Source organism: Notolepis coatsorum, assembly GCF_963971535.1.
Source record: "Notolepis coatsorum genome assembly, chromosome: 14".
Lineage (NCBI taxonomy): Eukaryota > Metazoa > Chordata > Actinopteri > Aulopiformes > Paralepididae > Notolepis > Notolepis coatsorum.
In genome coordinates this window covers 29,807,086-29,832,906 of record NC_140178.1, presented here as the reverse complement: position 1 = coordinate 29,832,906, position 25,821 = coordinate 29,807,086, and the positions used below count along the sequence as shown (strand labels likewise).

Below are 25,821 nucleotides of genomic sequence, written 5' to 3'. Positions count from 1 at the left end.
GTTATTTCAATAGTACATGCACCATAGACATTCATGTTATGAGTGAGCGTGCTGCCTGTGGCAAGATGGCTGCCATGTGGCAACGTCGGTCTCAATTGGCCAGCAGCGCGGGTGAGTCATCTAGCTTTTTATATCCGTCTATGGTTGTGTGTAACTGAGGGGTACAATTCCCTGACTGTATTGTTAGATATGATATTTAATACCACTACCTCATGTACTTTAACTTCTGGCCACCCAGTACAAGATATAAGTATGATGAACACTTTCCCACCTGATGAAACGAACCAACACAAATGTACCAAATCGAAGGTTTAATACAGCAAAGGGTGTATACAACGATCACTTAATTACATTTATGATTTGAAATATGGAATATGCACTTCTATGGCAAATGAGTATTCGTAGGTAAATCAACATTGAATGTCCAATCTCTGGTTGCGCAGGGAGTAAGTATACAACCTGGAATATTTAGGAAACGATAGCGATGGTACTTAAATGATTATAGCTGGATACACTAAGGGGGGGGGGGGGGTTCCCGCTGGTTGTAAGACAGTAGGAGGGGGGGGTTAGAGAAGCCGCTGGCGGTATCCCATCTGGCCGACGGTGTCTTGGGAGAATCCAAAGTCTTGGACACGGTGCCCACAGAACCTCGGGCCGCAGACGAATACAGCTGGACCCTCTGTGGAACGGTATCTGCCGGTCCACAACGGAGAGACGTGAGGCGACCTCACGTGTAGAGCGCCGTCTCACCTGGAGTCCTCTCCGGGGGGTAATTCCAACACTCCGCAGTGTTGGCCTTTATCCATGGAATAATCAAAGCACACAAAGCATAATCCAAGCCGGGGAAGGCTCGCCGTCGTCTGGGTAGAGTAATCCAATATACAGGTCCAGTCGCTCTTGGCCCGGAGCTCCTCGGATGCAATCACCACTAGGGGTCTGACCAGCCTGGTTAAGCGTCCAGATAACGTCAGGAACGATGGGTGTACTGATGACTGTAGAACTCTAACCGAACGATGCACCATACATAAATAGACTATTATTAGCTTAATAGAATACGTCCAACTCGACGGTATGGTGCCAAACTATGACCATTCAACTATTAATCTACACGATATCTCAATGCCTATTCTGGGCCAAGTAGGCCTTACTACACCGCACGTGCGTCGTGGGGAGGCTTTTGCGTCTGTCACTCTGTTGGAGGGTAAAGAACTGGACTAAAAGAAAGTTCTACTTTACTGGCGCCATATATATATGCGCTATGAACAAATAGTACCATACGTATTTCGCCCGACATATTACTGCGCGGAACCGGGGGTTGCCTCGACATGTTAGGCGGCACGATTGAACTTGGACCTAGGGGTATGGCAACCTGGCGCCAGGTTCTCGTCCAATGGTAGAATGAAACTATTATGGGCTGTTTAGTAGAAACGGGGATATTCAATGCATATTGTACAAGGAATATACAGGGGATATCAAACGATATACAAATACAATTAAATATATATATATAAATAAATATACATATTCGGTTTAATCTGATCCTTCACAACATTGTGGATCTATACCAATTGGTTATTACACCTCTGGTTGTCCCATTCATTCCACCCAATTCTGTGTCTCCTCAGGGATGAGTACTTCAGGATGAAGGTGCAGTGGAAGTCGGTCAGTGAAGAACAGGAGAACAGGAACTCCCTCCTCCGAGGATACCGCAGCCTGATAGGTCCGCCCCGCCATCTGTCAAAACAGATTCCTTCATCTCATTGGTGGTCGGCTGCTCGTTAGAGCGTTGGATGTTAAAGTTGTGTCTTTGGTCCTACAGAGAGAGACGTGAGCAGGACGGACAGACAAAACGCCTTCTTCTCTGGGAACGACAACCCCGGACTGACTCTGCTCCACGACGTGCTGATGACGTACTGCATGTACAACTTCGACCTCGGTACGCCTCTCCTCTCGGCATACACTTATCAGTGTCATCATGTGCCACGTGTTTGCAATGTGTTCTATTCCAAAGACATTTTAAAACATTAAATCAACATTTCACCCATATTGCTTATTGATGTCAATTTGCCCCTACCTGGACTACCAGTAATCATCTTTTAATTACACACATACGTACAGCCAGTGAATGCCAGACATGGTTACCATACCTCACTGACTGTTCTGTCTGTCTATCCTCTTGTATCTCTAGGTTATGTTCAGGGGATGAGTGACCTTCTGGCCCCCCTCCTGTTTGTCACCCAGAACGAGGTGGAGTCCTTCTGGTGTCTGAAAGGCTTCATGGAGATGCTGGTTAGTCATAGTATTGTACCACATGTTATGTACTGATGATCGTCCACAAACCCAGAACCATTATAGGCCTAAAAGAAAACATGATCGGGTTTGATTGTCTTGCTGTTTTACCTTATTCATCAGCCATTTTCCTGTGCACGGCTTTGTTGTTATGAGAACGGCCAGGGCCCCTTTGATTATCCTGACAAGTCATTGATCACCATGTTGCTCAGCCGTGTTGCTGAGGCTCCAGCTCAGCCGTGTTGCTGATTTAATTTAACCAGGTTAATCCCACTGAGATGAAGGATGTCTTTTGCAAGGGAGACCTGGCCAAGATGGCAGCATAAAAACAGACAAGACAACACTAATCACAAAAAAAGGAACATACAAAATTGAGAAGGGAGAATAAAAACGGTATAAATACGCAAGTTAAGTAAGTAAAACTTTATTTATATAGCGCCCTTCTCAGCACGAGATCACAGAGTGCTTTACAGCATTTTTATAAAACATCAGTAAAAATACAATAAGAAGAAACATGTGATAAGAAGAATAAAACATTCAAATGAGCTAAAACAACAGAATAGACAAAGAAAGAAACGAAAAGGCATAAACAGAAAGAAACGGCTATAGGTGTTCTAAAAAGCCTGCCTGTAGAAGTAAGTGTTAGCTGCCTTTTGATCTCTGAGGGAGTGGTTTTCAGGTTTAGGGAGAGGGCGTTCCAGAGCCTTGGGGCAGTCACCGCAAAAGCTCAGTCGCCTTTTGTTTTGAGTCTGGTCCTGGGCACCACCAGGAGCTCCTGATCGGATGACTGCAGTGACCAGCTGGAGGGCTTGACCATGGAGGGCTCTGTTGGCGAACACCAGGAACTTGAAATTGATCCTGGAGTTTACCGGGAGCCAGTGCAGGGAAGCAAGGATGGGGGTGATTTGGCATGATTTTTTGGACCTAGCGAGTAGCCTGGCAGCAGCATTTTGGACCAACTGAAGTTGATTTCCGTTAAGGGACCCCATGTGCGAGGCTACTCTCGAGGCAATGCTTTCTGACACTACAATCAGTACCTCTGTTTTTGCCGCGTTTAATTGAAGAAAATTACTACCCATCCAATTTTCTTTTTGTTGACATTTTTTATTTTACCAGTGGGCGATGGCCACTAGATACATTTTTTGGTACACATCAGGTAACTTAGAATGAGCAGAAGTTGGAGAGCAAAGAGGGGAGAAAGAGGGAATGGGAAGGGGGGGAGGTGACAAAAAGAGAGGAGAGAAGAGGAAAACATAAAAGATCAAATAAAAAATAAACAAACAACAAAAATAAGACTCAATAATAAAAACAAAGACAAAATAAAACTAAAACCCAATTTTTTTTTTTAAATTTAAATAAAAAGAGAAAAGGGGGACATCACAGGGTCAGACATAAGACGGAACATAAAACAATAATACAACATATCAGACAGGCTAGCGGCTGTTCCTGGGGAGGATCTGTTACATTTGATCGTTATTACTTTTAGCAGAAGTCCGATTGTGTGTGTTTGACATATTCTGTCCATTTCGACCAGATCCGGTAGAACTTCTCCTGCTGAATTTTTATTAAAAATGACATCTTTTCCATTATGTAGATGTCATGAGTTACGTCTATCCAATCATCTACTGTGGGTGCCTCTGGTTTTAACCATCTTCTTGTGATAGCTTTCTTGCTTGCTATCAGAAGCATCATTATACATTTTTTGTCATTGAAGTCCCATTTTTCATAGGGAATATTTCCTAGGTATAGGGTGTCAAATTTGAAGGGGATGTCAGTCTCAAAAATTGCTTCTAGGTTCTTGCCAGTATGGTACCAGGGTTTGGCATTCCCAGAATATATGTGAATGATTGGCTTCGTTTAGCCCACAGGATCGCCAGCATTTTTCCCCGGTCCCCTGATGTTTTTTCTGCCATGGGGTGATAAAAAACCTTACTAGGTTCTTCCAGCCAAATTCCCTCCAGTTGTTTGAGCCTGCATTGTTGTGTACATAATCTGTCCCATACCTCTCCTGAGATTGACATATTGCATTATTTTTCCCATTTCTCCTTTATGTACATTGTGTTAGTTGATTTCGATTTGGCCTGGCAGAGTCCTCCATATATTCTGGAGACGATCCTATTACATTTAGATGATTTGACTGCTGATGTAAACACTTCCATGATTTCTTGTTCTCCCGTTCCTATTTCTCCCACTAAATTTTGATTGAAGTAATGTCGTACCTGCAGGTATCTAAAGAAATCTTTTTGCTCCAGTCCGTGTCTTCTCTGTAGTGATTCGAAGCTCTGAAACACCCCTTTCCCTTTGTGGACAAAAGTAGAATAATTTGTTAGGCCTTTATCTGTCCATACTTTGAATCTGCCATCTGATTTATTGGGGGGGGGAATTGGAATCGAATGCACACCATCTCAACATTCTGAGAGGATCTTTCACTCCACACAGCTTGATCGTGTCCTGCCAGATTCTCAGTGCTACATTAATCCAGGGGTTTTCTTTTTCTTTTTCATGTTGTCTATTAATTTGTTATCTGCCACTAGTGCTGCTAGTGGGACCCCGTCTGTCATTTCGCTTTCAATTTCCTTCCATCTTGCTGAGTATGATGGGGCGCACCAGCAAACTATTGGCCTCAGTTGGGCTGCATAGAAGTAGTCCCGTAAGCAGGGTAGGTTTATTCCCCCTTTTTCTTTTCTTGTCTGTAGCGTTTTGTATCTGATTCTGGGTTTTTTCCCCTGCCAGAGGAATCTTGATATTAGTCTATCCCATTCCATGAATTGCTTAGTGGGTATCTCCACTGGGAGGGTCTGGAACAGGTATAGTAGTCTTGGTAAAATGTTCATCTTTATTGAGTCCACCCTGGAGGTTAAACTTAGGAAGGGGATGAGGCTCCATCTTAATATGTCTGACTTTAGTTTTTCATTTAAAGGGCCGTAGTTGAGATAAAATATTTGAGATATCCCTTGGTAGGTTCTAGAGTTGTTCCGATACCGATACCAGTATCGGAAATGCCGCCGATACTGCCTAAAATGCTGGTATCGGTATCGGCGAGTACCCTCTAATGTTGCGCTCCGATACCATATGACGTAATTTATCAACAACACTGCGGACGTTGGGTTCTGTAGATATACCCTACTCGCTGAGTGAGCATTATAAAACAAACGTGTGCTTAATCGACCGTGAATTAAAGTGTCAATTGCCATTTTAACAGCAGAGCAGATACTTTCTTAAAATGCCATCGTCCCGGCAGAGCGCTGTTGACGGGGAGCTCTGATGTTATTAGCATTAGCTGAACAGCTAACCGAAAGCTAGCATTAACTAACGTTAAAGGTTTAGCCATAACGTTACCTTGGCTAAAGTTGGGGCTATTCATAATCCAGCAATAATGGCTGCAGACCTGCAAGCAAAGTACAGCAGGTTGGCAAAGGAGTATTCCAAGTTAAATCACAATGTCACCAGTAACGTTAGTTTTTCCATATACCGGTAGCTCTGATGCTAGCTAACCTAGCTCACGGTAACGTCGTCATTGCACAATTGCACGTCGCGTACACAATTAATGACATGTTGCGGACAGCCATATCGGCGACAATGTTTAGCTTTTAGTGCCAAATGATAAGAGTCTGAGGCGGAGTCTCAAAAGAGAATGTTGAATATTTATTGTGCAAAAATCACAACAACAGAGCCTCTGCTACTAAACGGAGCCTTCTTGTGGAAGCAAGTGCAGCAACGAATAATGTCCGTGTGGAACTAATGTGCCAACAACCTTTCCGTGGGTGAACTCATTGAGATAGTTTTCAATTACTGATACTAATACTAATCTATACAATCACCTGTTGTTGAATAAAACTTTATAGTTATTACTAAAAAACAGTATATAAACAGTAGCTGTATTAATTTTTTTTTTTTTTTCTTTTTTTTTTCTTTTTTTTTTAATGTATGCACTGGTATCGGATAAGTATCGGTATCGGCCGATACCCAAAGCTTAGGTATCGGAATCGGATCGGAAAGGAAAAAATGGTATCGGAACATCTCTAGTAGGTTCACACCCAGGTATTTTAGTGAGTCTACAACCCATTTCAGTTTATATTTCCCTCTAATATGGTTGGGAGGGTTGTAGTTGAACGTAAGAATTTGAGTCTTCAGGATATTTAATTTATAACCTGAAAGCGTCCCATATACTTCTAGTACGTTCATTAGTTTTGGTATTGTCTGTGTGGGTTGCGTTAGGTACACCATATGACATCATCTGCAAAAAGGCTTAGTTTATGTTCTCCGTCTGCCATGCCCACTCCTTTTATGTCAACATTTTGTCGTATCCATTGGCTCAGTGGTTCTATAAAAAGCGCGAACAGTCCTGGAGAAGCCGGACAACCCTGTCTAGTCCCGCGTTCTAGGGTGAAGGATTCAGATAGGTCCCCATTCATTTTGATCCTTGCAGTTGGTTTGTCGTATAGGGCTTGAAAGGTTGCTATTATGGACTCATGAAAGCCAAATTTCTCTAATACCTTATATAAGAAGGACCACCTTACAGAGTCGAATGCTTTCTCTGCATCTAAACTTATTGGGGCTGCCTCTATTCCCGTTTGGTTGATGTGTCTAATAATGTGTAATGATCTTCTGATGTTGTCATCCAATTTTCAATGGCAGGCAGACACTCGTGCAGGATGTTTAATTGCTCCAATTTTCAGGCTTGAAGGAGAAATATATTTGGATGTCATCTGCGTAGCAGTGGTAGGAGATGCCCTTAAATGTGCTTATGAGAAGGCCTAGGGGGAGCATGTAGAGGGCAAACAGGATTGGCGCTAGGCGCTAGCACAGATTCCTGTGGTACGCCACACGAGGGGTGAAGAGTCTGATTTAAAAGGTCGTTGCACTATGTTTGCGAAGCTGTGTGTTCTGTATTATAGCTGTAGAGACACGGTGTGGCTCATTTTGACAAACATTACTTGTAGTCCAACATGGGAATAATAGTTTGTTTCCACACGCTGTAGTTTGTAGTTTATTACACGCTAAACATTTACATTTACATTTACATTTAGTAATTTAGCTGACGCTTTTATCCAAAGCGACTTACAAGTTCTGTACGACAAGCCATCAGGAAGAGCACAACTCTATCAGCTGAGTAACAATGTTCATCAAAGTGTTGAGTGCTACAGTGTAGGTTAGTTTATTAGGACAAGTGCATGACAGTATGGTTAGTTAGGGTTAGATTTTTTTTTTTTTTTTTTTTTTAATTCAGATAATGGTTGAAGAAGTGCGTCTTTAGTCGACGGCGAAAGATTGGACGTGTTTCGGCTGTCCTAACTGGGGTGGGTAGTTCATTCCACCATTGTGGGGCAAGGACTGAGAATAGGCGACTTCTCTTTGATGACCCTCCCGGAGCTTGGATAGGAGTAGGTCTGAGGCGGCCAGAAGATGCAGAGCGTAGGGGTCTTGAGGGTGTGTAGTTAGAGACCATATCGCGCATTTCCAAGATAATAGTCTTTTTTCATAGATTGCGAGATAAAACGTGTTATGTGCAATAAGCCCAAACCGTTCTGGCTGATCCCCTGAAACCCTGAATACTCCCAAATCAAAGGTATATATATATATATTATATATATATGTGTACCATCACAAAATCATCCAAGGGGGGGTCGTTTGAACTCAAAACTCTGATCGTGTTTGCCGACCATGTTTTTTGTCCGGTGAAACTCAGGACTGTGATCGTTAGAAAAACACGTTTCAGATTTGGTAAAATAGACATAGAATGTACCTTACCTTAGCCGGAAGGTATTCCAATAAGAATAATTCCAAGTGATCGCATCGCCATCGCGATTACCAGTGTATATGTCTATACACGTTTCGATGGTCAAATACGCTTATGCAACGGAATTCCGAGGCGACCCCACTGTGCATTTCTGTCCCAGCAGAAGGAGGGGCCACTAACCTAGGAGAAAATGAAAGTGAAGCTGACTTTCAACCCCCAAGCCATTGCAGTTCAGACACAGACGATACTGCCACCTGGTGATAGTCGATCAGAATGCAGTTCTAATGTGTGGGGACGTGCCTAAATGATCCAGATCGCTCCCGGCAGATCTGTAGAGCGGGGATCAAAGTCAAAAGATCAACCGATCCCAAAAAGTTTTTGGCACTGAACGGTTGACGCCCAAAAACGTAATATGTCGTCTTTGGCACTGAATGTGTTAAGGTAGGAGGCAAACCAATTTAGGGCGCTCCCAGTGAGGCCCACCCACTCCCTGAGCCTGTCTAACAGGATACCGTGGTCTACCGTGTCGAAAGCTACACTGAGATCCAACAGGACCAGGACAGGACAGCAAGGATTTCAAACACTGATTTTCAAGTGATTCAAACACTTACCTGGGACTCTCTGTCAAAGTTATGGCCTGAGAGGAACTAGGAATTCTCACTGCAGAAAGCAAACTACTAAACCTCCAGTGGTGGATTGTAGCTACGATAAGGATGTCTGTCGAGGGGATATTTGATGGTGTTTCTAAATTGAACGGAGTCCTATGAACAGTGGATGGTTATACAGCTTAGAATCTCATACCAGTATCTCAGTGATGGAAGCTTCTCCGTTAATATCGGAAACTGCTCCTCCCCCTCTGCCTCTCTCTCTTGCGGGGTTCCACAAGGCTCTATCCTTGGCCCTATCCTATTCTCCCTATACATGCTGCCCCTTGGTCTGATCATTAAAAAACACAACATCTCTTTCCATTTTTATGCTGACGACACTCAGGTCTATCTCCCCATGAAACCCAACAATACAAACAATCTCGACAGTCTTTGTTCCTGCCTAGACGACATCAAATGCTGGATGGCACACAATTTTCTGCAGCTCAATCAGTCAAAGTGTGAAATCCTCCTTTTCGGCCCTCTGAACCAAACCAGTGTCATTGCCAGCAGCCTGGGTAGCTGTCTCCCCTAGTCAAGCCCTTTGTTAAAAACCTGGGCGTGCTCTTTGACCCCGAGTTTTCCTTCAATAGGCAGGTAAACTCGTGGTGAAGGGGTGTTTTTTCCAGCTCCGGTCCATAGCCAGGATCAAGGCCATTCTCTCCCCCTCAGACCTGGAAAGAGTAATTCACGCCTTCATATCCTCACGCTTAGACTACTGTAACTCCCTGTACCTGGGGCTAAATAAATCCACCATAGCCCGTCTACAACTCCCCCAAAACGCTGCCGCTAGACTGCTCACAGGTACCCGGAAGAGAGCTCACATCACCCCTGTACTTGCCTCCCTCCACTAGCTCCCGGTGCACTTTAGAATAGACTTCAAGGTCCTTTTATTGGTTTACAAAGCCCTAAATGGTAAGGCCCCTGCTTACCTAGCAGACCTCCTCACCCCCTATACCAACGCCAGGGCCCTCAGATCGGCTGATAAGGGTCTCCTAACCACCCGTAGGTCTAACTTCAAGTCTAGGGGGGGGGGGGCGTGCTTTTGCGGTCGCAGCCCCTGACCTCTGGAACAGCATCCCCATGTCCATTAAATCTGCCCCCTCCATCGAGTCTTTTAAATCAAAACTCAAAACCCACCTATATCGCCTGGCCTTCCCTGACTCACTTTGACTCTTGCCGTACTTGTTGACGTGTTGTTCTGTTTTTCCTTTGTCTATCCGTTGATTTTTTTTTTCTGTTTATTTTATACTTTTCTTTGTTCTTAGCTTAGCTATGTGAAGCACTTTGGTTGACAAGCGTCATGTTTAAACATGCTATATAAATAAATTTGATTGATTGATCTCACAACACACTGTATGCATTGATTAGGAGTGATGGAGGTGAGAGGGAAAGGTCATATCAGATTATTCAGTTATTCAAACCATATATTTACACACACTTTGAATTGCTTTTAATACAATTTTATTTAATATAATTTGTATTTGTTCTGTTCATGGTAATGCACAATTCCATAAAAGTAAAAAAATATATATATATCATAATCAAAGCCCATCTCAATTTTCACATTCCATGACAAAAAGGATCCGGGAGAAGAAAATCTTATGTTGCCTGCCCCCTTACTCAAAACGATAAATAAACAATAGAAATATATAGATTACCATTATTTAACAATAAAAAAAAAATCATACGGAAACCTGTTACCCCTCGACTTAATAAAGTATAGTTGTTCTTTGTACATTTTCTTGAACTGAAAGGTATTTATAATAAAATGCTTAGGCATAAAAGACCACGCCAACATTTTGGGAAGTGGACATGGCCGGTTAGCCTAGGCATTGTCCAACTAACACCTCTCCCGAAGGCTAACCGGTCATGTCCGCTTCCATTCATTGTGCTAAGCTAGGCTAACGTGCAGCCAGATAGCTTTCTACTGAACGCACCGAGAGGAAACTGGTATCTATCGTCTTGTCTTTCTCTGGAGAAGACTATAAGCTATTTCCCCCCAAATGTTGCCGTGTTCCTTTAAGCTTAGGGTTCGCATTAGAGAGGTCATTGTTACACTCTATCGCCCTCCAGGTCCCCTCGATCACTTCACAGATGAGCTGGACATGCTTCTAAGCTCCTTACCGGAAGATGGTACCCCGCTCCTTCTATTGGGCGACTTCAACCTGCCTGACTCATCTCAGTCGGTCCCAGTGGTCTCCCTCCTACAACAATTTGACCTGACTCCCACTGCCATGCCTCCCACCCACAAAGCAGGCAACTCCTTGGATCTCATATTTTCCCGTAACTCCAGCATCATTAACACCACGGTAACTCCCCTACATGTATCTGACCATTCCTTCATATCCTTCTCACTAACTCTCATGCTTAACCGAAAAGTCTTCACCCCAACTCAAACCGTCTCACTCAGACGCAACCTGCCCTCCCTATCCCCCTCCACCCTCTCCTCTGACATAATATCCGCTCTACCTTTGAGTGACACCTTCTCTGCTCTCCCCACAGAGATGGCAACCTCCACCCTCCTCTCAGCCCTTGCAACCTCCTTCGACAAGCTCTGTCCCCTCGTTGAGAAACCTGCCCGCCGTTCCCCACCCAGTCCATGGCTGACGGATGCAGTGAGAGAACAAAGACAGGTCCTGAGAGCGGCTGAGAGGAAGTATAGAAAGTCACGCCTCACTGCTGACATCGACACATATCACAACCTCTTGTTAACATTCTCCAAAACCATTACTAATGCCAAAGCTTCTTTCTTTCACCATAGGATCGAGGCCTCTGCCAAGAATCTTCGCAAACTGCATGCTACCATGTCCTCCCTCCTCACTCCCCCCCCACCTCCTCCTCCCTCATCTTTTTCTGCCGAAGACTTTGCGATCTTCTTTGAGGAAAAAGTGGAGAACATCCGCAGCTCCTTCTCCCAACCCCCACCCATTCCAAACGCTGAATCGAGAACCTCATCCTTCACTCTGTCATCTTTCTCTCCCATTACAGAAGCCGAGACCCTGACACTGGTAACGTCGAACCGTCCGACTACATGCCAGCTGGACCAGCTACCCTCCCCACTCCTCCAGACCATAGCACCGGACATCCTCCCATTCCTAACTGCAACCATCAACTCCTCACTCAACTCGGGGGTGGTCCCCACCTCCCTAAAACAAGCCAGAGTCACGCCCCTCATAAAAAAACCAACCCTGAACCCCACCGTCATAGCCAACTATCGCCCTGTCTCTCTTCTCTCCTTCCTTTCTAAAACACTTGAACGTGCTGTATCCAACCAACTTACTGCTTATCTCTTACAGAATGACCTCCTAGACCCCAATCAGTCTGGCTTCCGGACTGGCCACTCCACAGAAACGGCCCTCATTGCGGTCACAGAGGCACTTCACTTAGCAAAAGCGAAAGGCCTCTCCTCTGTCCTGATTCTCCTAGATCTATCTGCAGCCTTCGACACAGTCAACCATCAGATCCTCCTCGCGGCCCTCGCAGGAATGGGAGTGGCTGGATCTGCGCTGACATGGCTGACATCATACCTCAATGACCGCTCCTACCAAGTGTCATGGAGAGGGACTCTGTCGGCCACCCGCCCCCTCCGGACGGGTGTCCCCCAGGGCTCGGTCCTAGGACCCCTTCTCTTCTCCCTCTACACTAAATCACTGGGTAACATTATCACATCTCATGGCTTCTCATATCATTGTTATGCCGATGATACTCAACTCTTCCTCTCCTTCCCTCCCTCAGATATCCACGTCTCTGAGCGGATCTCGGCCTGTCTGTCCGACATCTCCGCCTGGATGACGACCAACCACCTCAAACTGAACCTAAGCAAAACAGAATTGCTCCACCTGCCGGCCAAATCCTCCCCCCTGACCGACCTCTCCATCACAGTCGAGAATGCAGCTGTGACCGCGTCGCCGACCGCCAAGAACCTTGGTGTTGTCCTCGACGACCAGTTGAACTTCTCTGCTCACATCGCAGCGACAACCAGAACCTGCAGATTCCTCCTGAGCAACGTCAGAAGGATACGCCCCTTCCTGACAAAAGAAGCCACCCAACTCCTCGTCCAATCAACAGTCATCTCCCGCCTCGACTACTGCAACGCACTGCTAGCTGGCCTCCCGGCCACTGCCACCAAGCCTCTTCAACTCATTCAAAATGCAGCGGCCCGCCTGATCTCAAACCTACCGAAGTCAGCCCATGTCACCCCACTTCTTAGGGACCTGCACTGGCTCCCCATTGCTGCACGTATCCGCTTCAAGGCCCTCGACCTAGCATACCGTGCGGCAAAGGGAACCGCTCCCGCCTACCTCCGGTCAATGGTCTCTAACTACACACCCTCAAGATCCCTACGCTCTGCGTCTTCTGGCCGCCTCAGATCTACTCCTATCCAAGCTCCCGGAGGGTCATCAAAGAGAAGCCGCCTATTCTCAGTCCTTGCCCCACAATGGTGGAATGAACTACCCATCTCAGTTAGGACAGCCGAATCGCGTCCAATCTTTCGCCGTCGACTAAAGACTCACTTCTTCAACCATTATCTGAAATGATAAAAAAAAAAAAAAAAAAAAAAAAAAAAAAAAATCTAACCCCGACTAACCTTAATGTCATGCACTTGTCCTAATAAACTAACCTACACTGTAACACGCAACACTTTGATGAACATTGTTACTCAGCTGATAGAGTTATACCCTTCTTGCTGTCTTGTCGCACAGAACTTGTAAGTCGCTTTGGATAAAAGCGTCAGCTAAATGACTAAATGTAAATGTAAATGAGGCCACAGGTTACTGAATGAACACAGTTTGTTTTGCTCCTCCTCACAGCACCAGAACTTCGAGGAGTCTCAGGAGGCCATGAAGAAGCAGCTCCTCCAGCTCAGCATCCTGCTGAAGGCTCTGGACCCAGAGCTGTTTGACTACCTGGGTACGCTGCCTCACACTCAAACGGTCACAAACATTTACTGTCGGAAAGTCACTCTTGTTTCTCTTCAAAGCCTGTCATGTTTATTGTCCATGTGACATGGAAGCACGAAATACAGTACTCGGGTCTCGGTTATAGCCATTAAATACTAAATAACTAGAATAAATACTAAAATAAATACTGATCCTCATGATAGACATACAAACTGATTCAATAAAAATCCAATGAAAAACTAATCATTCGGGCGGCCGGGTAGCGCAGCGGACTAAGCGTCTGTCTACCACCACAGAGCCAGTGGGATCGAATCCGGCTGTGGTGCCTCCGGCTTGGCCGACCGTCCATATTAACACAACTGGCAGTGTTAGCGGGTGGGAAGCCGTGGGTGGGTCCTGGTTGTTGTTGTAAACAGCGACTCTTACAGTTCGGTCGGGGCGCCTGCACAGCAAGGGAAGGATCTGGGAGAGGTAGTGTGACCCTTCCACACGTTACACTCTCCCAGTGAGAGTCCGCGCTGCCAGGTGAAAAGAAGCGGTGGGCTGGCTACACATGTGTCTGAGGAAGCATGTGATAGTCTCCGCCCTCCCGGACCGATGGTAGGGGGTAGAGTGCGCAACAACCAGGAAGGGGATTGGGAATTGGCATAACGACTAACATTGGGATGGGAGAAAAACGGAAAAAGAAGGGGGGGGAAAGATAATATATATATATATATATATATATATATATATTTTTAAAGAATCATTCATCTTTGGGCGGCTACGTGGTGCAGTGGGCAAGGCGCTCACCACGAATACTGGAGACGCTGGGTTCGCCTGTTCGAGCCCAGCGTAGGGGTGGACGGTATGGTCTAAAATGTATATCACGGTATAATTTGAAGCATAGACGGTAACGGTATATATCACGGTATCGGTGTTTCCGTTAGAATTATTTTTTTTTGCCTGATAGGCAGGCTATATAAATAATGACATCCTGGTCGGCTACGTGGCGTAGTGGGCAAGGCGCTCGCCACGAATGACGGAGACGCTGGGCTTGCCTGTTCGAGCCCAGCGCTCCACATTGCTTTCAGTTTAGCTGGTCGTTCATACTAATACACATTGGCCGTATTAGGGGGTGGGAAACTGATGGGTGGGGATCGGGCGTTGTGGACAGCGACTCCTACAGGTCGGTTGGTGCGCCTGCGTAGTAAAGATGTGAAAAGAGGTGAAAAGATGCGACTGCTGTTACCTCGAGTATCGGAGGGGACTCGTGCTATGTATGACTTAGTCCACATTGCAGCCGGCTTGTGGGAGGCAAGAAACAGCGTTCGAGACAGGGGAGGGTTGAATTGGATGATACGAAATTGGGATGGGAGGAAAATAGAAAATGGGAGAAAAAGTGGATTAAAAAAAAAAAAAATCATTCATCTTTGGGGTGTCCTGGTGGTACAAATACCGTATACTGGCAACGGCATAGATTCAATTCTGATTCATAATATTTGCTGTATGTCATCTCTCTCTAAAAGGACAATATATACTTACCTTATGCATACCGCACCTTATGTGTATACTGTATGCTTCATCAGAGCATATATTTTGCATTTGTTGATTATATATTAGATTATATTTAGATTATTGGATTATTAGATTATATATTGTAACTATATTTATTATAGGGCAAATATAACTGAGAGGGCATACATACCCTCATCTTGCACCTTGTTGCCCATATGTTTACACTGCCTTTTTATTCTAGTTGTATTTGTACTTCTCCACTGTACTATAATTCTATGACCTGTACCATGTCTTCTACTACCTGTACCTCCCCCCCTCTCTCATGCTGCTATGATGCCTGAATTTCCCCAAGGGGATCAATAAAGGAATATATTATCTTATTTCTATTTTTTTTTTCTCTTCTCTCCTATCTCTCTTTCTCTTTTTTTTCTCTCTCTCTCTCTCTCTCTCTCTCTCTCTCTCTTGCTCTCTCTTTCCTGTCGGCCTCCACTGTAACTGATCTTATAAGAAGCATACAAATAAAAAGGAACTGAGTTTTTGACATGTTTCTTTTCTCCTCCCCCCATCAGACTCTCAGGACAGCGGTTCTCTCTGCTTCTGTTTCCGCTGGTTACTCATCTGGTTCAAGAGAGAGTTCTCCTTTGAGGACATCCTGATCTTATGGGAGGTGAGAACAGGATGGTTACTAACTAACTGAGCACTATGCCTGCTCATACATTTATGCATTATTTTCCACAAGTGAACGTACAATTGTAGCTTTTAAGTGTTCTTTTATATCATGTACTGTACATATCACTATATACGTGTGTGTTGTTGGTGGATCAGAGGGAGTGTGTACTTCTGATAGAGTTGGTCCGTCCACCTTGTACATATACTATACACAGTGGTTGTAGTATATAAATACATACATTAAAGGAACACTCCAATATTTTGGGAAATACACTTATTTGTCGATATGTCGGTCGTGAATATTGATCAATTTCATATCCGTGTGTCAGTTTTGGAGTTGTTGGAAGTTGTATTTCTTCACCTTTGACGGAGCTAGGCTAGCTGCTCCCTACTGCTTCCAGTCCTTGTGCTTAGATAGACTAGCATGCACCTGGATCTCTCTCTGAGGCTACTGGACACACAAAGATGAAACTGATATCAATCCTCTTCTCTAACTCTGTGGGAGATGGTAAATAAGTGCAATTTCCCCAAATGTTCAAAGTGTTTCTTTTAATGCACACATACGGGAATAGGTGTATATGTGCCTTGCAAGCACATGGGGGCTGCCTGGGTACCTTTTGGGGTGTATGACACTGAAATAAATACAAATCAAAAACTCCACAGATGGCTGAATCCCCTGTTTTCTTTCTCAGGTTCTGTGGACCCGCCTGCCCTGTGAGAACTTCCACCTGCTGATAGCTTGTTCCATTCTGCAGTCGCAAAGAGGGGAGCTGATTGGCTCAGATCATGATTTCAACACTATTTTGAAGGTGTGTGTGTGTTGATGGATGTTGAGTTGGTGTGTGTGTGTGTGTGTGTGTGTGTGTGGGCGGCTTTGAACTGTGTCTTAATGTCCTTAGTGCCAAGTGTTTTGATCACAATAATTTTCCACAGCACATCAATGAACTGACGATGAAGCTGGACCTGCAGACGGTTCTGCGTGGAGCAGAGGCCATCTATCTACAGCTGGCCTACTGCAAGGTACATTCAGACCCAGGAGTTTACTGTTCTGAAAGTCTCAATGATGATGCTACACTATGAAATAAATGTCATAATATCATAACGATGTGTTCTTTATTCAAGTTTCCCTCATTCAAAAAAAAATTAAAAGAACGAAACTAAAATAGATTTTGTGCAGTCAACCTTTTTAACTACCCCATAGGGCTGAGGGTAATATAGTACTTGTACTTAGAGGTACTTGTTCTTAGAGGTACTTGTTCTTAGAGGTACTTGTTCTTAGAGGTACTTAGAGTCAAGTCAAGTCAGCTTTATTTATATAGCACGTTTACAATGACTAAAAGCCACCCAAAGTGCTTTTACACAATAAAAAACACATACAGTACAGTAACAAATAAAATACCCTAAAATTACAGTAAATACGTATAATACACTAAGAAACAAGAGCAAGGTGCAATATAAAAAGAGACGAGAAGTAATAAAATGGATACAAAAAGTCCAGAGTAACAGCAAACATAGTTGACAGGTGGCAGGCTAACTCTGATCAAAGGCCATGGAGAAAAGGTGCGTTTTAAGCAGTGGTGTAAAGGCCTCTAGGCTCTGGGCAGACCTAATGTGGGGGGAGGCTGTTCCAGAGCCGAGGGGCTGCAGCAGCGAAGGCTCTGTCCCCCTGGTTTTGAGCCTGGTCCTGGGCACCTCCAGCAGCAGCTGGTCAGCAGACCTTAGGGCTCTGGATGGGGTGTGGTGGTGCAGGAGCTCAGCCAGGTACAATGGAGCCAGTTCATGTAGTGCTTTAAAAACAGTCTGCAGTCATTTAAAATCAATACGGAGACGGACGGGGAGCCAATGGAGTGAAGCCAGGACTGGGGGTAATATAGTACTTGTACTTAGAGGTACTTGTTCTTACAGTTACTTGTACTTAGAGGTACTTGTCCTTAGATGTACTTGTCCTTAGAGGTACTTGTTCTTAGAGGTACTTGTACTAGAGGTACTTATACTTTGTTATTTATATTTTAGGGAGCTTTATACTTTTACTCTACTACATTCAAAGGAGATATTCAACTTTTTTTCCCTTTCTTTTTTTACTACATTTATGTGTCTGTGAAGTTGAAAATGTAGGCTATTAAATTGACATCGCCTCCTTTCAATAATTTCCATGAGGCTGATATTGGTGTAACTGATCATGTACACAATCATTTCCTCTAGATAATATTATCCAGCCCTAGTTATGCCTAGCATTTCACGACTAGTCTAGCAAGCATAATGTTGTCTAGCTAAATGTTGCAAGCTAACATTAGTCGACAGTTTTATTTCACTACCAAGCTCCTGCCCACTGCACTAAAAACGATTTTATTTTTGTTATAAAGCGACTCACTCGTCCTTTTATTTAACCATCTAAAGCAGGGGTTCTCAAACTTTTTTATACCACAACCCCATTTTATTTAGGAATCTTTTTGGCGACCCCACACTTAACCCTTTGGAGGCCAAACCCGAGATAAGTCGGGTTAACTCGCCATGCTCTGGGCGCCAAACCCGAGAAATCCCGGGTTGTAATCGATATTTCTTTTATTCGCTATATCCATTCATTTTTCATCCATCCAGCCTGACGTTATCATTGGGAATGGGTCTGAGCTCGCAAAGGGCAAATACCGCCGCCTAACGTCTCCCGGATGGTATTGCACATCATTGGAATCCCTCTGGCTGGGGCTGTGCATCAATCTAAGAAGTCCGGTCTAGGTTTTCCTTCTCGGGCATGCAGTATCGTTAACACATTGACTGGGGACACTCGGAGCAGCGTGGATTATATGTTTTGTACATATAACGTTGGATCAATAAACACGATCAATATTTGGAATGGCGATCAGGAATTGGATTAATCTTTTTGCATGACATCAGATGTGAGGTAAGGACTTTATGTTACGAAACTTGGGTTACGGTAATCAGATGTTCCTTTCACCGCCATCGGGAGCGTGTGTGTGTGAGGTTCGCGCCGACCAAAGTACGGAGAAGCGATTTTTCAGACCCCGCTTCTGTTCGCCCATGATGACGCATATAATATCGATAATCTAGGGTTTATTTGAAAACGATTCATAAATCAAGCGACAAATGGCACAAGTTTATTCAGAGTTTATTGAGATGAGACAGAACGCTCTAGAAATATATTCATATTCATCACGGTATAAAACGGAAATGTATGTATGAAAAAATTATCTGTTTTGTGCATGTTGACTGGAAGCAACTCACTGACGATCACCGTGTTATTTAGATCTATTGCTATTATATTTGATATATTTTAAGCACTCGCAAATAAGTCTTATCCTACATTGGATAAAGCACTGGTGCTGAAGGGCCATCAGCGCCCTCTGCTGTTGGTGCCGGAAGTGTTAATGTATTGCGTAATTTCAATGTGGAAATAAGGAATATCAAAATAAAAGCACACGTTGTTGAACTTGATCATGCATATTAGAAATTTTTATTACAGCTCAATGTTATCAATGAAATTAATGAATATTATCAACAAAGCAACGGAATTATTTTCTGTATACACATTTATAAAACGAGGCATATTTAGCCAAAATATGTTTCCAGAACATAAAAAAAAATAAAAATTCACATGCGCTTTTCAATAATAAACTAAAACGAGACTTGATGGGAAGGGTGTGCTTGTACATTTGAACAGTTCCATGATACGTGGCTGCGTTTTGCTGAGAAAGAGGCGGAGATCCGCTTCTACTCTGAAAGATCAATTTGCTCCTCCAGTGGGAGGCCTGTTGCGTAATGAACGGATCTTGGATCCATTTGTCCAAATTGTCAGTGCTCTTTTCTTTCGGGAAAATAGTTCAGAAATTGTTCAATGAGCCCTTCTATGTGGCTACAGATAATGGGCTTCAAATAATTTTGTGCTACATTCTGTTCCTCCAAAAAGCCATCAAGCAGATTGGAATACTGTGTGGCCTCCGTTGATGAAGGGGCGAGACATGGCAAATACACACAGCTGCCAGGTGGAGAAAACGATCTGAGTTGGGCTCGTCAGATTTTCGCCTGATCCTTTTTTCTTTCTTTTTGTTGCCAATGCGCGACCCGACCCCACTGTCACCTACCCGGGCCCCGACCCCACTTTGGGTCGCGACCCGTAGTTTGAGAACCGCTGCTCTAAAGCCTACAGAGACAAAGATTCGCCTGGACATAGTGTTGAGTCAGTATCAAGTGTTGTACCTTTTATGATTCAGGGGAACCTACACTTTATTTCTGGGGCAGTGTAAAGTCATCATCATACATTTACCTCTGTGTGTGCATTCAATATTCAACCTAAGAAAACACCCAGTGATTAAACCTTGTGATTTGTTGAATAACTCCATGGTTTATCAGGGAATTTATATTTTCTTCAACATGTAAAGTTCTATTTAGATGTTTTGAACCTCTGGCGTTTTTTAGTAGACAATGTGAAACTATACCAATTTTGCCTTCATATGACGAATATCTCCCTGCAACTCTAGTAGATTAATAGTAGATTAGTATCTACAGATATGTAAAAAGGATTATATGCAGGTATGTACAGACAGATGTGGATAGATATATATATACGGTAAGAATAAATATATATATATACTGTACAGTATATACAGCATTATTGTACATGCTATCATACAGAGTTATATGGGTTATGTGCAGGTGTATAGTAGGTAATGGTATATAGAAGAATTATATGCAGGTATATTCAGATATGGATATATAATGCGGTAATATACACTTGGGGCGACAGTGGCTCAGGAGGTAGAGCAGTCGACTGGTAATCCGGAGGTTCCCGGTTCGATTCCCGCTCTCGCCTGCCTGACCTGATATGTTTCCTTCCTGCACCGGCTCTGATGAGTAGACTAGAGTAGAGCAGAATGGAGCGGCCTGGCACACGTCCGTGATCGTCAAGATGGCAAACTAAACAGTCAGCCAATCCGACCAGAGACGGGGCTACAGTGGCTCAGGGGGTAGAGCGGCTGTCTGGTAATCTTAAGGTTCCCGGGTTTGATTCCGGCTCCTCTCAGCAGCGTGTCAAATCGTCCTTGAGAGAGATGCTTAACCCCTAACTGCTCCCGATGAGCAGGTTGGCACCTTGCAACAGTTGCCTCCACCGTCTGTGTGAGTGAATGGGTGAACGTGAGGCATTAGTAAAGCGCTTTGGATAAAAGTCCATATATATGCAGTTATTTTGCATTCATTTGCAGACTTGTTTCCATTTAGTGTCCGTGTCCCTGAATTAGTTGTATAATAAAGTGTAATCCATGTCGTTGCGTCTATTTTATTAAAACTGACGGCTGAGGGGACTCCGAGTTCGACTCCCACCACAGCTAGCCTGCATGAAGGATAAGAATACTCTGGATGTAAAGGTAGGCAAGACCTATAGCGCTTATCACCTTGGCCGGCTGGTTGGTAGATCCCCCTAGAGCTGTGTAGGTTTAGTACCACTGGTCTGTGACAGTCGTTAGTGGAATAGCATGGATATCAACAGGATTGGTCATCATCAGCATGATACTATAACATCCCACCCCGTGTTTCTCTGCCCACCCCAGGAGCTGCCAGTCAAGGTGCAGGAGGTTCTGGGTATGTACGTCCCTCCCTCCAGTTCTGAAGAGGAGAGCCCGGTCTCGGAGACGAGTGAGTCGGAGCACCTTCTCGACCAATCGCAGGAGGGGGCTGCTTCAGCGAGCCCACCCTCTTCCGGCGGAGAGGCAGCACGTCCACCCCCCACCTACCCCTAACTCTGAATGGAAGGATGATTGACACGTTGTATCATAGGAATTACCTGATATGTGAAAGATATTTATATAGGAAAATATATATATAACGAGATATGGATATTGACATTTTCAATGATGTTGACAATGAGGGAGGCTGAATATACTCTACTGAGCTGTTAAAGAGGAGGATTTCAGACTGTTATCGCCACCAGCTGGAGGAGGCTGCAGATGGGCATTGCTGGGTGAGAGAAAAGAGGCATTTTAAAGTGTTTTTTGGATGTTGTTATCCAAGTTATTTAAACGCTGTCGTTATATATGCAGTTGCTTTTCCTTTTTAAATATAAAATATATGTATGTCACCGTTCTCTTTCTAAGTGACAACTGTAACTTTTCTTTTTTTTAATTGTTTACATGTCCTGTGTTTTTTGCCACCCGTTCCCCCTTTTTGTATCAGGCTGCTATTTTACGTGTCCCCACTTTTTTTATCCGCGTCCACTCTCTCCTTGGTGGGTTTTCCCCACTTGTTTCAATATACATCCGTTGTGTTTTGTTGATGTTTTTCCCCTCTTCATATCTCATCCCTTTGGCCACTCTCAGATGAAGGATGAACTGACCGACTGAGCGCGTTGGTACTAGTATTGTATAAATGCCATTCCAGCCCTATGCAAAATTTGCATGCCTTATAGAATTGACATGCAGTGTGATCATATTTTTAGGTTTGTAATTGTCGCGTTATGCCATGACATTTTCACCTATTAATTGTTTCCAAATAAAAGGTTGAATCTTACCAAATAAAGGGTATTAAAACGAAATTTGTTTATTTATTATTTACTTTCTTTCATGTCACTTTGAAACTGCACCCTTGCCTTATTCCAGCTGTGTAGATGTTTTTCTCTCATCTCAAACATTAAATAACACTATCAGCACATAACATGAGTTCCCACATGAGTTCCATAAACATAAAATAACACTATACCAGCACATAACTACTCCCACTCAGACACAACAGGCAAAAGTCAAGTGAAAGTAATCTCGAGAGAAGTGCTTAGAAAAATAACAGCTTAACAAACCGATAGTTATTATTTCTGAGGAACTGAGTTTGCTTTTTGAAAGGGCAAAACAAAAGTATGTCATCTGAAAAAACACCAGCCAATTTTGAGTCAAACTTTGTTTACTTGACAAAAATAAAAGATGCTGTTTTGCCCATGACTTTATATAGGATGTTAATTTGTGAACTGGTTAAACTCTCGCCTCTTGCCTTCCTCCCCCATGGACCAGCAGGTGTCTGTGAGGTGAAAAGGCTGTGGAAAATAGGACCTCTGTTCTCCACTGTCCTGGGAAATGAGCTGTTAAATGAGGGGCGGGACATCCACGCCCCTTTTTCTCAGGGCCTGCTGGATTCTCCCTTTTGCCTGTCCATCTCCCTCCCTCCCTCTCTTACCCCATCCATGTTGTTTGAATACAGCTGCGACGTATGAATTTAGTGGGGTACTTAAACACGCCAGGCGATCTGTCACTGTGTCGTCGTCTCCCCCCCTCTCTTTGACCTGACCTCACTTGACAACCAGAGACAAACTTACTTAGTCTTACATTCAAACTCAATCTGCTTTCATGGCAGCTCAAAGCACGTTTTATGGGTGAAGGACCCCTCAACAGGCTTAAACCGCATGTTCTCTCACTAATTCCACAATCAGCCAAGTGTTTGGGGATTACGGTCTCTTGTGTGAGGTGTATGTCGTGTTTTAGGAAGCTTTTTTCTTTTTATCTCTGCAGTAGATGATGTGTCTGGATTTGGGTTTTGCTCCAGGACAATGCTTGGGATTTCAGGCCGTGGCTGAATTGAGCCACGTTGTGCTTAGATGAGTCATTCAAAAGAAAAGGCCATGGTTCTCAGACATTGTCTTATTTGAGAAAATGATCTGCTCATATCACTTACATTTAGTAAAATGGGTCTGTGCTTATACTTTGGATATAAGTTATTGATATTCAGCCCAAATTATTTATATTGTCAGCAGGGGTGGGAAGAAAATAAAAGTACTTAACCCTTAGTACTTAACGTGCTCCCTAATCTCATTACTGTATATACAGTATCTACCTACATCTGTCTGTACATACCTGCATAGAATCCTTTTTACATATCTGTAGATACTATATCTATATCTGTTCATATTCCATACCTACTCTCACTAGTTACGCTGCTGGCCAGTATGACTACTACCATATTGTCTTATACCTGCATCACTGTACACATCTGTTTAGCACTACACTCAGTAGTACTCATTTATATATTTTATACCCAGTTTAACCACATGTATGTTGTATATTACTATTGCACTTTACTGTTACATTTGTACTCTGGTTGGATGCCAAACTTATTTTTGTTGTACTGTACTTGTGCTGTATAATGATAATACATTTGAATGTAATCTAATCTAATCACTGTATCAAGTACAGTTTTGAGGTTCACACGGTTGACCCGAGCTTAGAGTTTTACTCCCATTACATTTCAATAGAAATACCCTACTTTTTCTCCCACTACATTTACCCGCAATCATACTGTTAATAGTTACTTTAAAGAAAAGAAAAAACATCACACTAAACATTTGATTAATCAAAGTTACATTTTTAAGCGAGCCGATTCAACGAGGAAGTAAACGGAGACACCACCGTATGCCGACGACCGACCACTTTTACATAACCTTTTCAGAGGTCAACGCGTCAAGGGATCAAATCCTCCAAAGCGTCACAATACGAGAGCGTCATGTGAAATGTATACTTTTACTCTTGATACGCAAGTACATTTAGCCTATTTACAGGAATACTCTTTCATCGGTATATTTATACCGTAAAGAACGGGCGTACTTGTTTTTACACACACCGGTCGTCAGTGTATCTTTTCTCGAAACAGCTCCTAGCTTTTCTAGTCGAAACACGAGCTGCCAATTAAATGTTAATGTGTGGAAAGCCACCTGTAATGACTGTGTCAAATACAATCTGTATTCTCCACTGGTAAGTGCGACCCCATTGTGACCGTCAGCGGAGTCCCCCGAGGAGTGTGTGAAAGTGTGTCTGCCCCGATGAATGTGTAAAGCGTGTGTGTGTGTGTGAGAGGACAGCGCAGCAGGCAGAAGGCCAGGGGCTGTTGTCTGACACTGATTTGTAAAAGGAGACAATACGGCTCATTGACCTGCCTGGCTTCACTGTCTGTTGCACATACCTCGCCCTGCCCTCCCCAGCGCATTGACTGCTCTTTAAACAGGGGGAGCAGATTGCCACATGCAGGGAGGGGCGGGGAAAAGGAGAGGGACTTGGGAGGAGGAGGGGGTGATAGGACACAGGTTGCTTTGACAATGAGATTCCTTAGAGAATAGAGAGGCACGTGAGGGTGAGCTCCATGCCAAAAAGTTTAATAAGCACATAATAGAGACACTTTTTCTCCCCTTCTACAATCCTGTCCAGTGCGCAATATTTTACACAGTAACTTTGTAATGGTCATCGTGATGGTAAGGTCACTATTGGACTTATTTCATAGTATTTCAATATCAGGTTACAAAATGAATTTTTCATTAGGAAGATTTTTTTTTACCCTGTGAACTGATTTTGGGAAGCATGTTTCAGATTTCTTTAGGCACTTTTTGGGGGGATATAATCAAAACCTTTATGGAAATTAATACTAGAATTAATCTCTTAGTAACATTTTATACAATAAACACAATTCCATTTCCTATCCCTTTTTTCTGAAGGGGTATTTCTGAACTTTCTATCATGTTTCGCCCCGATCTCTTGTAAAGTTTGTAGTACCCTAGAGTCCAGTAACTAAGTCCATGAAAAGAAAAGAAAAGCACAAATCAATCATATTTTGGCCCAAATTGAAAACAATCTGCTGGTCTCGTTGACAGACAATGTTATAACTTTAACATAGTATATTCAACGTTTCGATGACTCCCTCTCGCCTTATTACTATAGTAAACAAACACCCAGTCATCCCTTTGTCATCCATGCCCATTGTCAGAGTTTGGAGATGACCTTTTCTCGCCTCCCTTCTCCCTCTCACCCCTTCTCTTTTTTCACCGTCGAGGACAAGCTGTTGCCATCTCCCCACGGGCCACTCCCTCTCTTGTCTGCACCTCTCACCCCCCCCACCCCTCTCTCTCCCTCTCTCTCTCTCCCTCTCTCCACCTGTTGAAACAATTGTTGCACAGTCTCCCATTGTTGTTTTCTTATTATTTTATGTCACTCTCTATGTCACCAGCCCTCTTTCTACAGTGTCTTTTATGACCCACCACTGCCACCCCCCCCCCCCCCCCCTCTCTCTCTCTCTCTCTCTCTCTCTCTCTCTCTCTCTCTGC

At 43.7% G+C, this 25,821-nt stretch overlaps 1 protein-coding gene across 2 annotated transcripts in view; it reads left to right on the top strand.

Moving 5' to 3' along the window:
* tbc1d17 (TBC1 domain family, member 17) overlaps positions 1-22,284 on the top strand; it is a 44,842-nt gene extending 22,558 nt beyond the window's left edge. For both annotated transcript variants that reach the window (XM_084329698.1, XM_084329697.1), the window contains exons 10-17: positions 1,626-1,720; positions 1,820-1,936; positions 2,189-2,289; positions 13,488-13,587; positions 15,644-15,741; positions 16,436-16,552; positions 16,677-16,763; positions 21,305-22,284. In XM_084329698.1, the coding sequence (XP_084185824.1) occupies positions 1,626-1,720; positions 1,820-1,936; positions 2,189-2,289; positions 13,488-13,587; positions 15,644-15,741; positions 16,436-16,552; positions 16,677-16,763; positions 21,305-21,493 (904 nt within the window). In that variant the 3' untranslated portion in view covers positions 21,494-22,284. The remainder of the gene's footprint in view (positions 1-1,625; positions 1,721-1,819; positions 1,937-2,188; positions 2,290-13,487; positions 13,588-15,643; positions 15,742-16,435; positions 16,553-16,676; positions 16,764-21,304) is intronic.
* Positions 22,285-25,821: the final 3,537 nt, after the last annotated feature.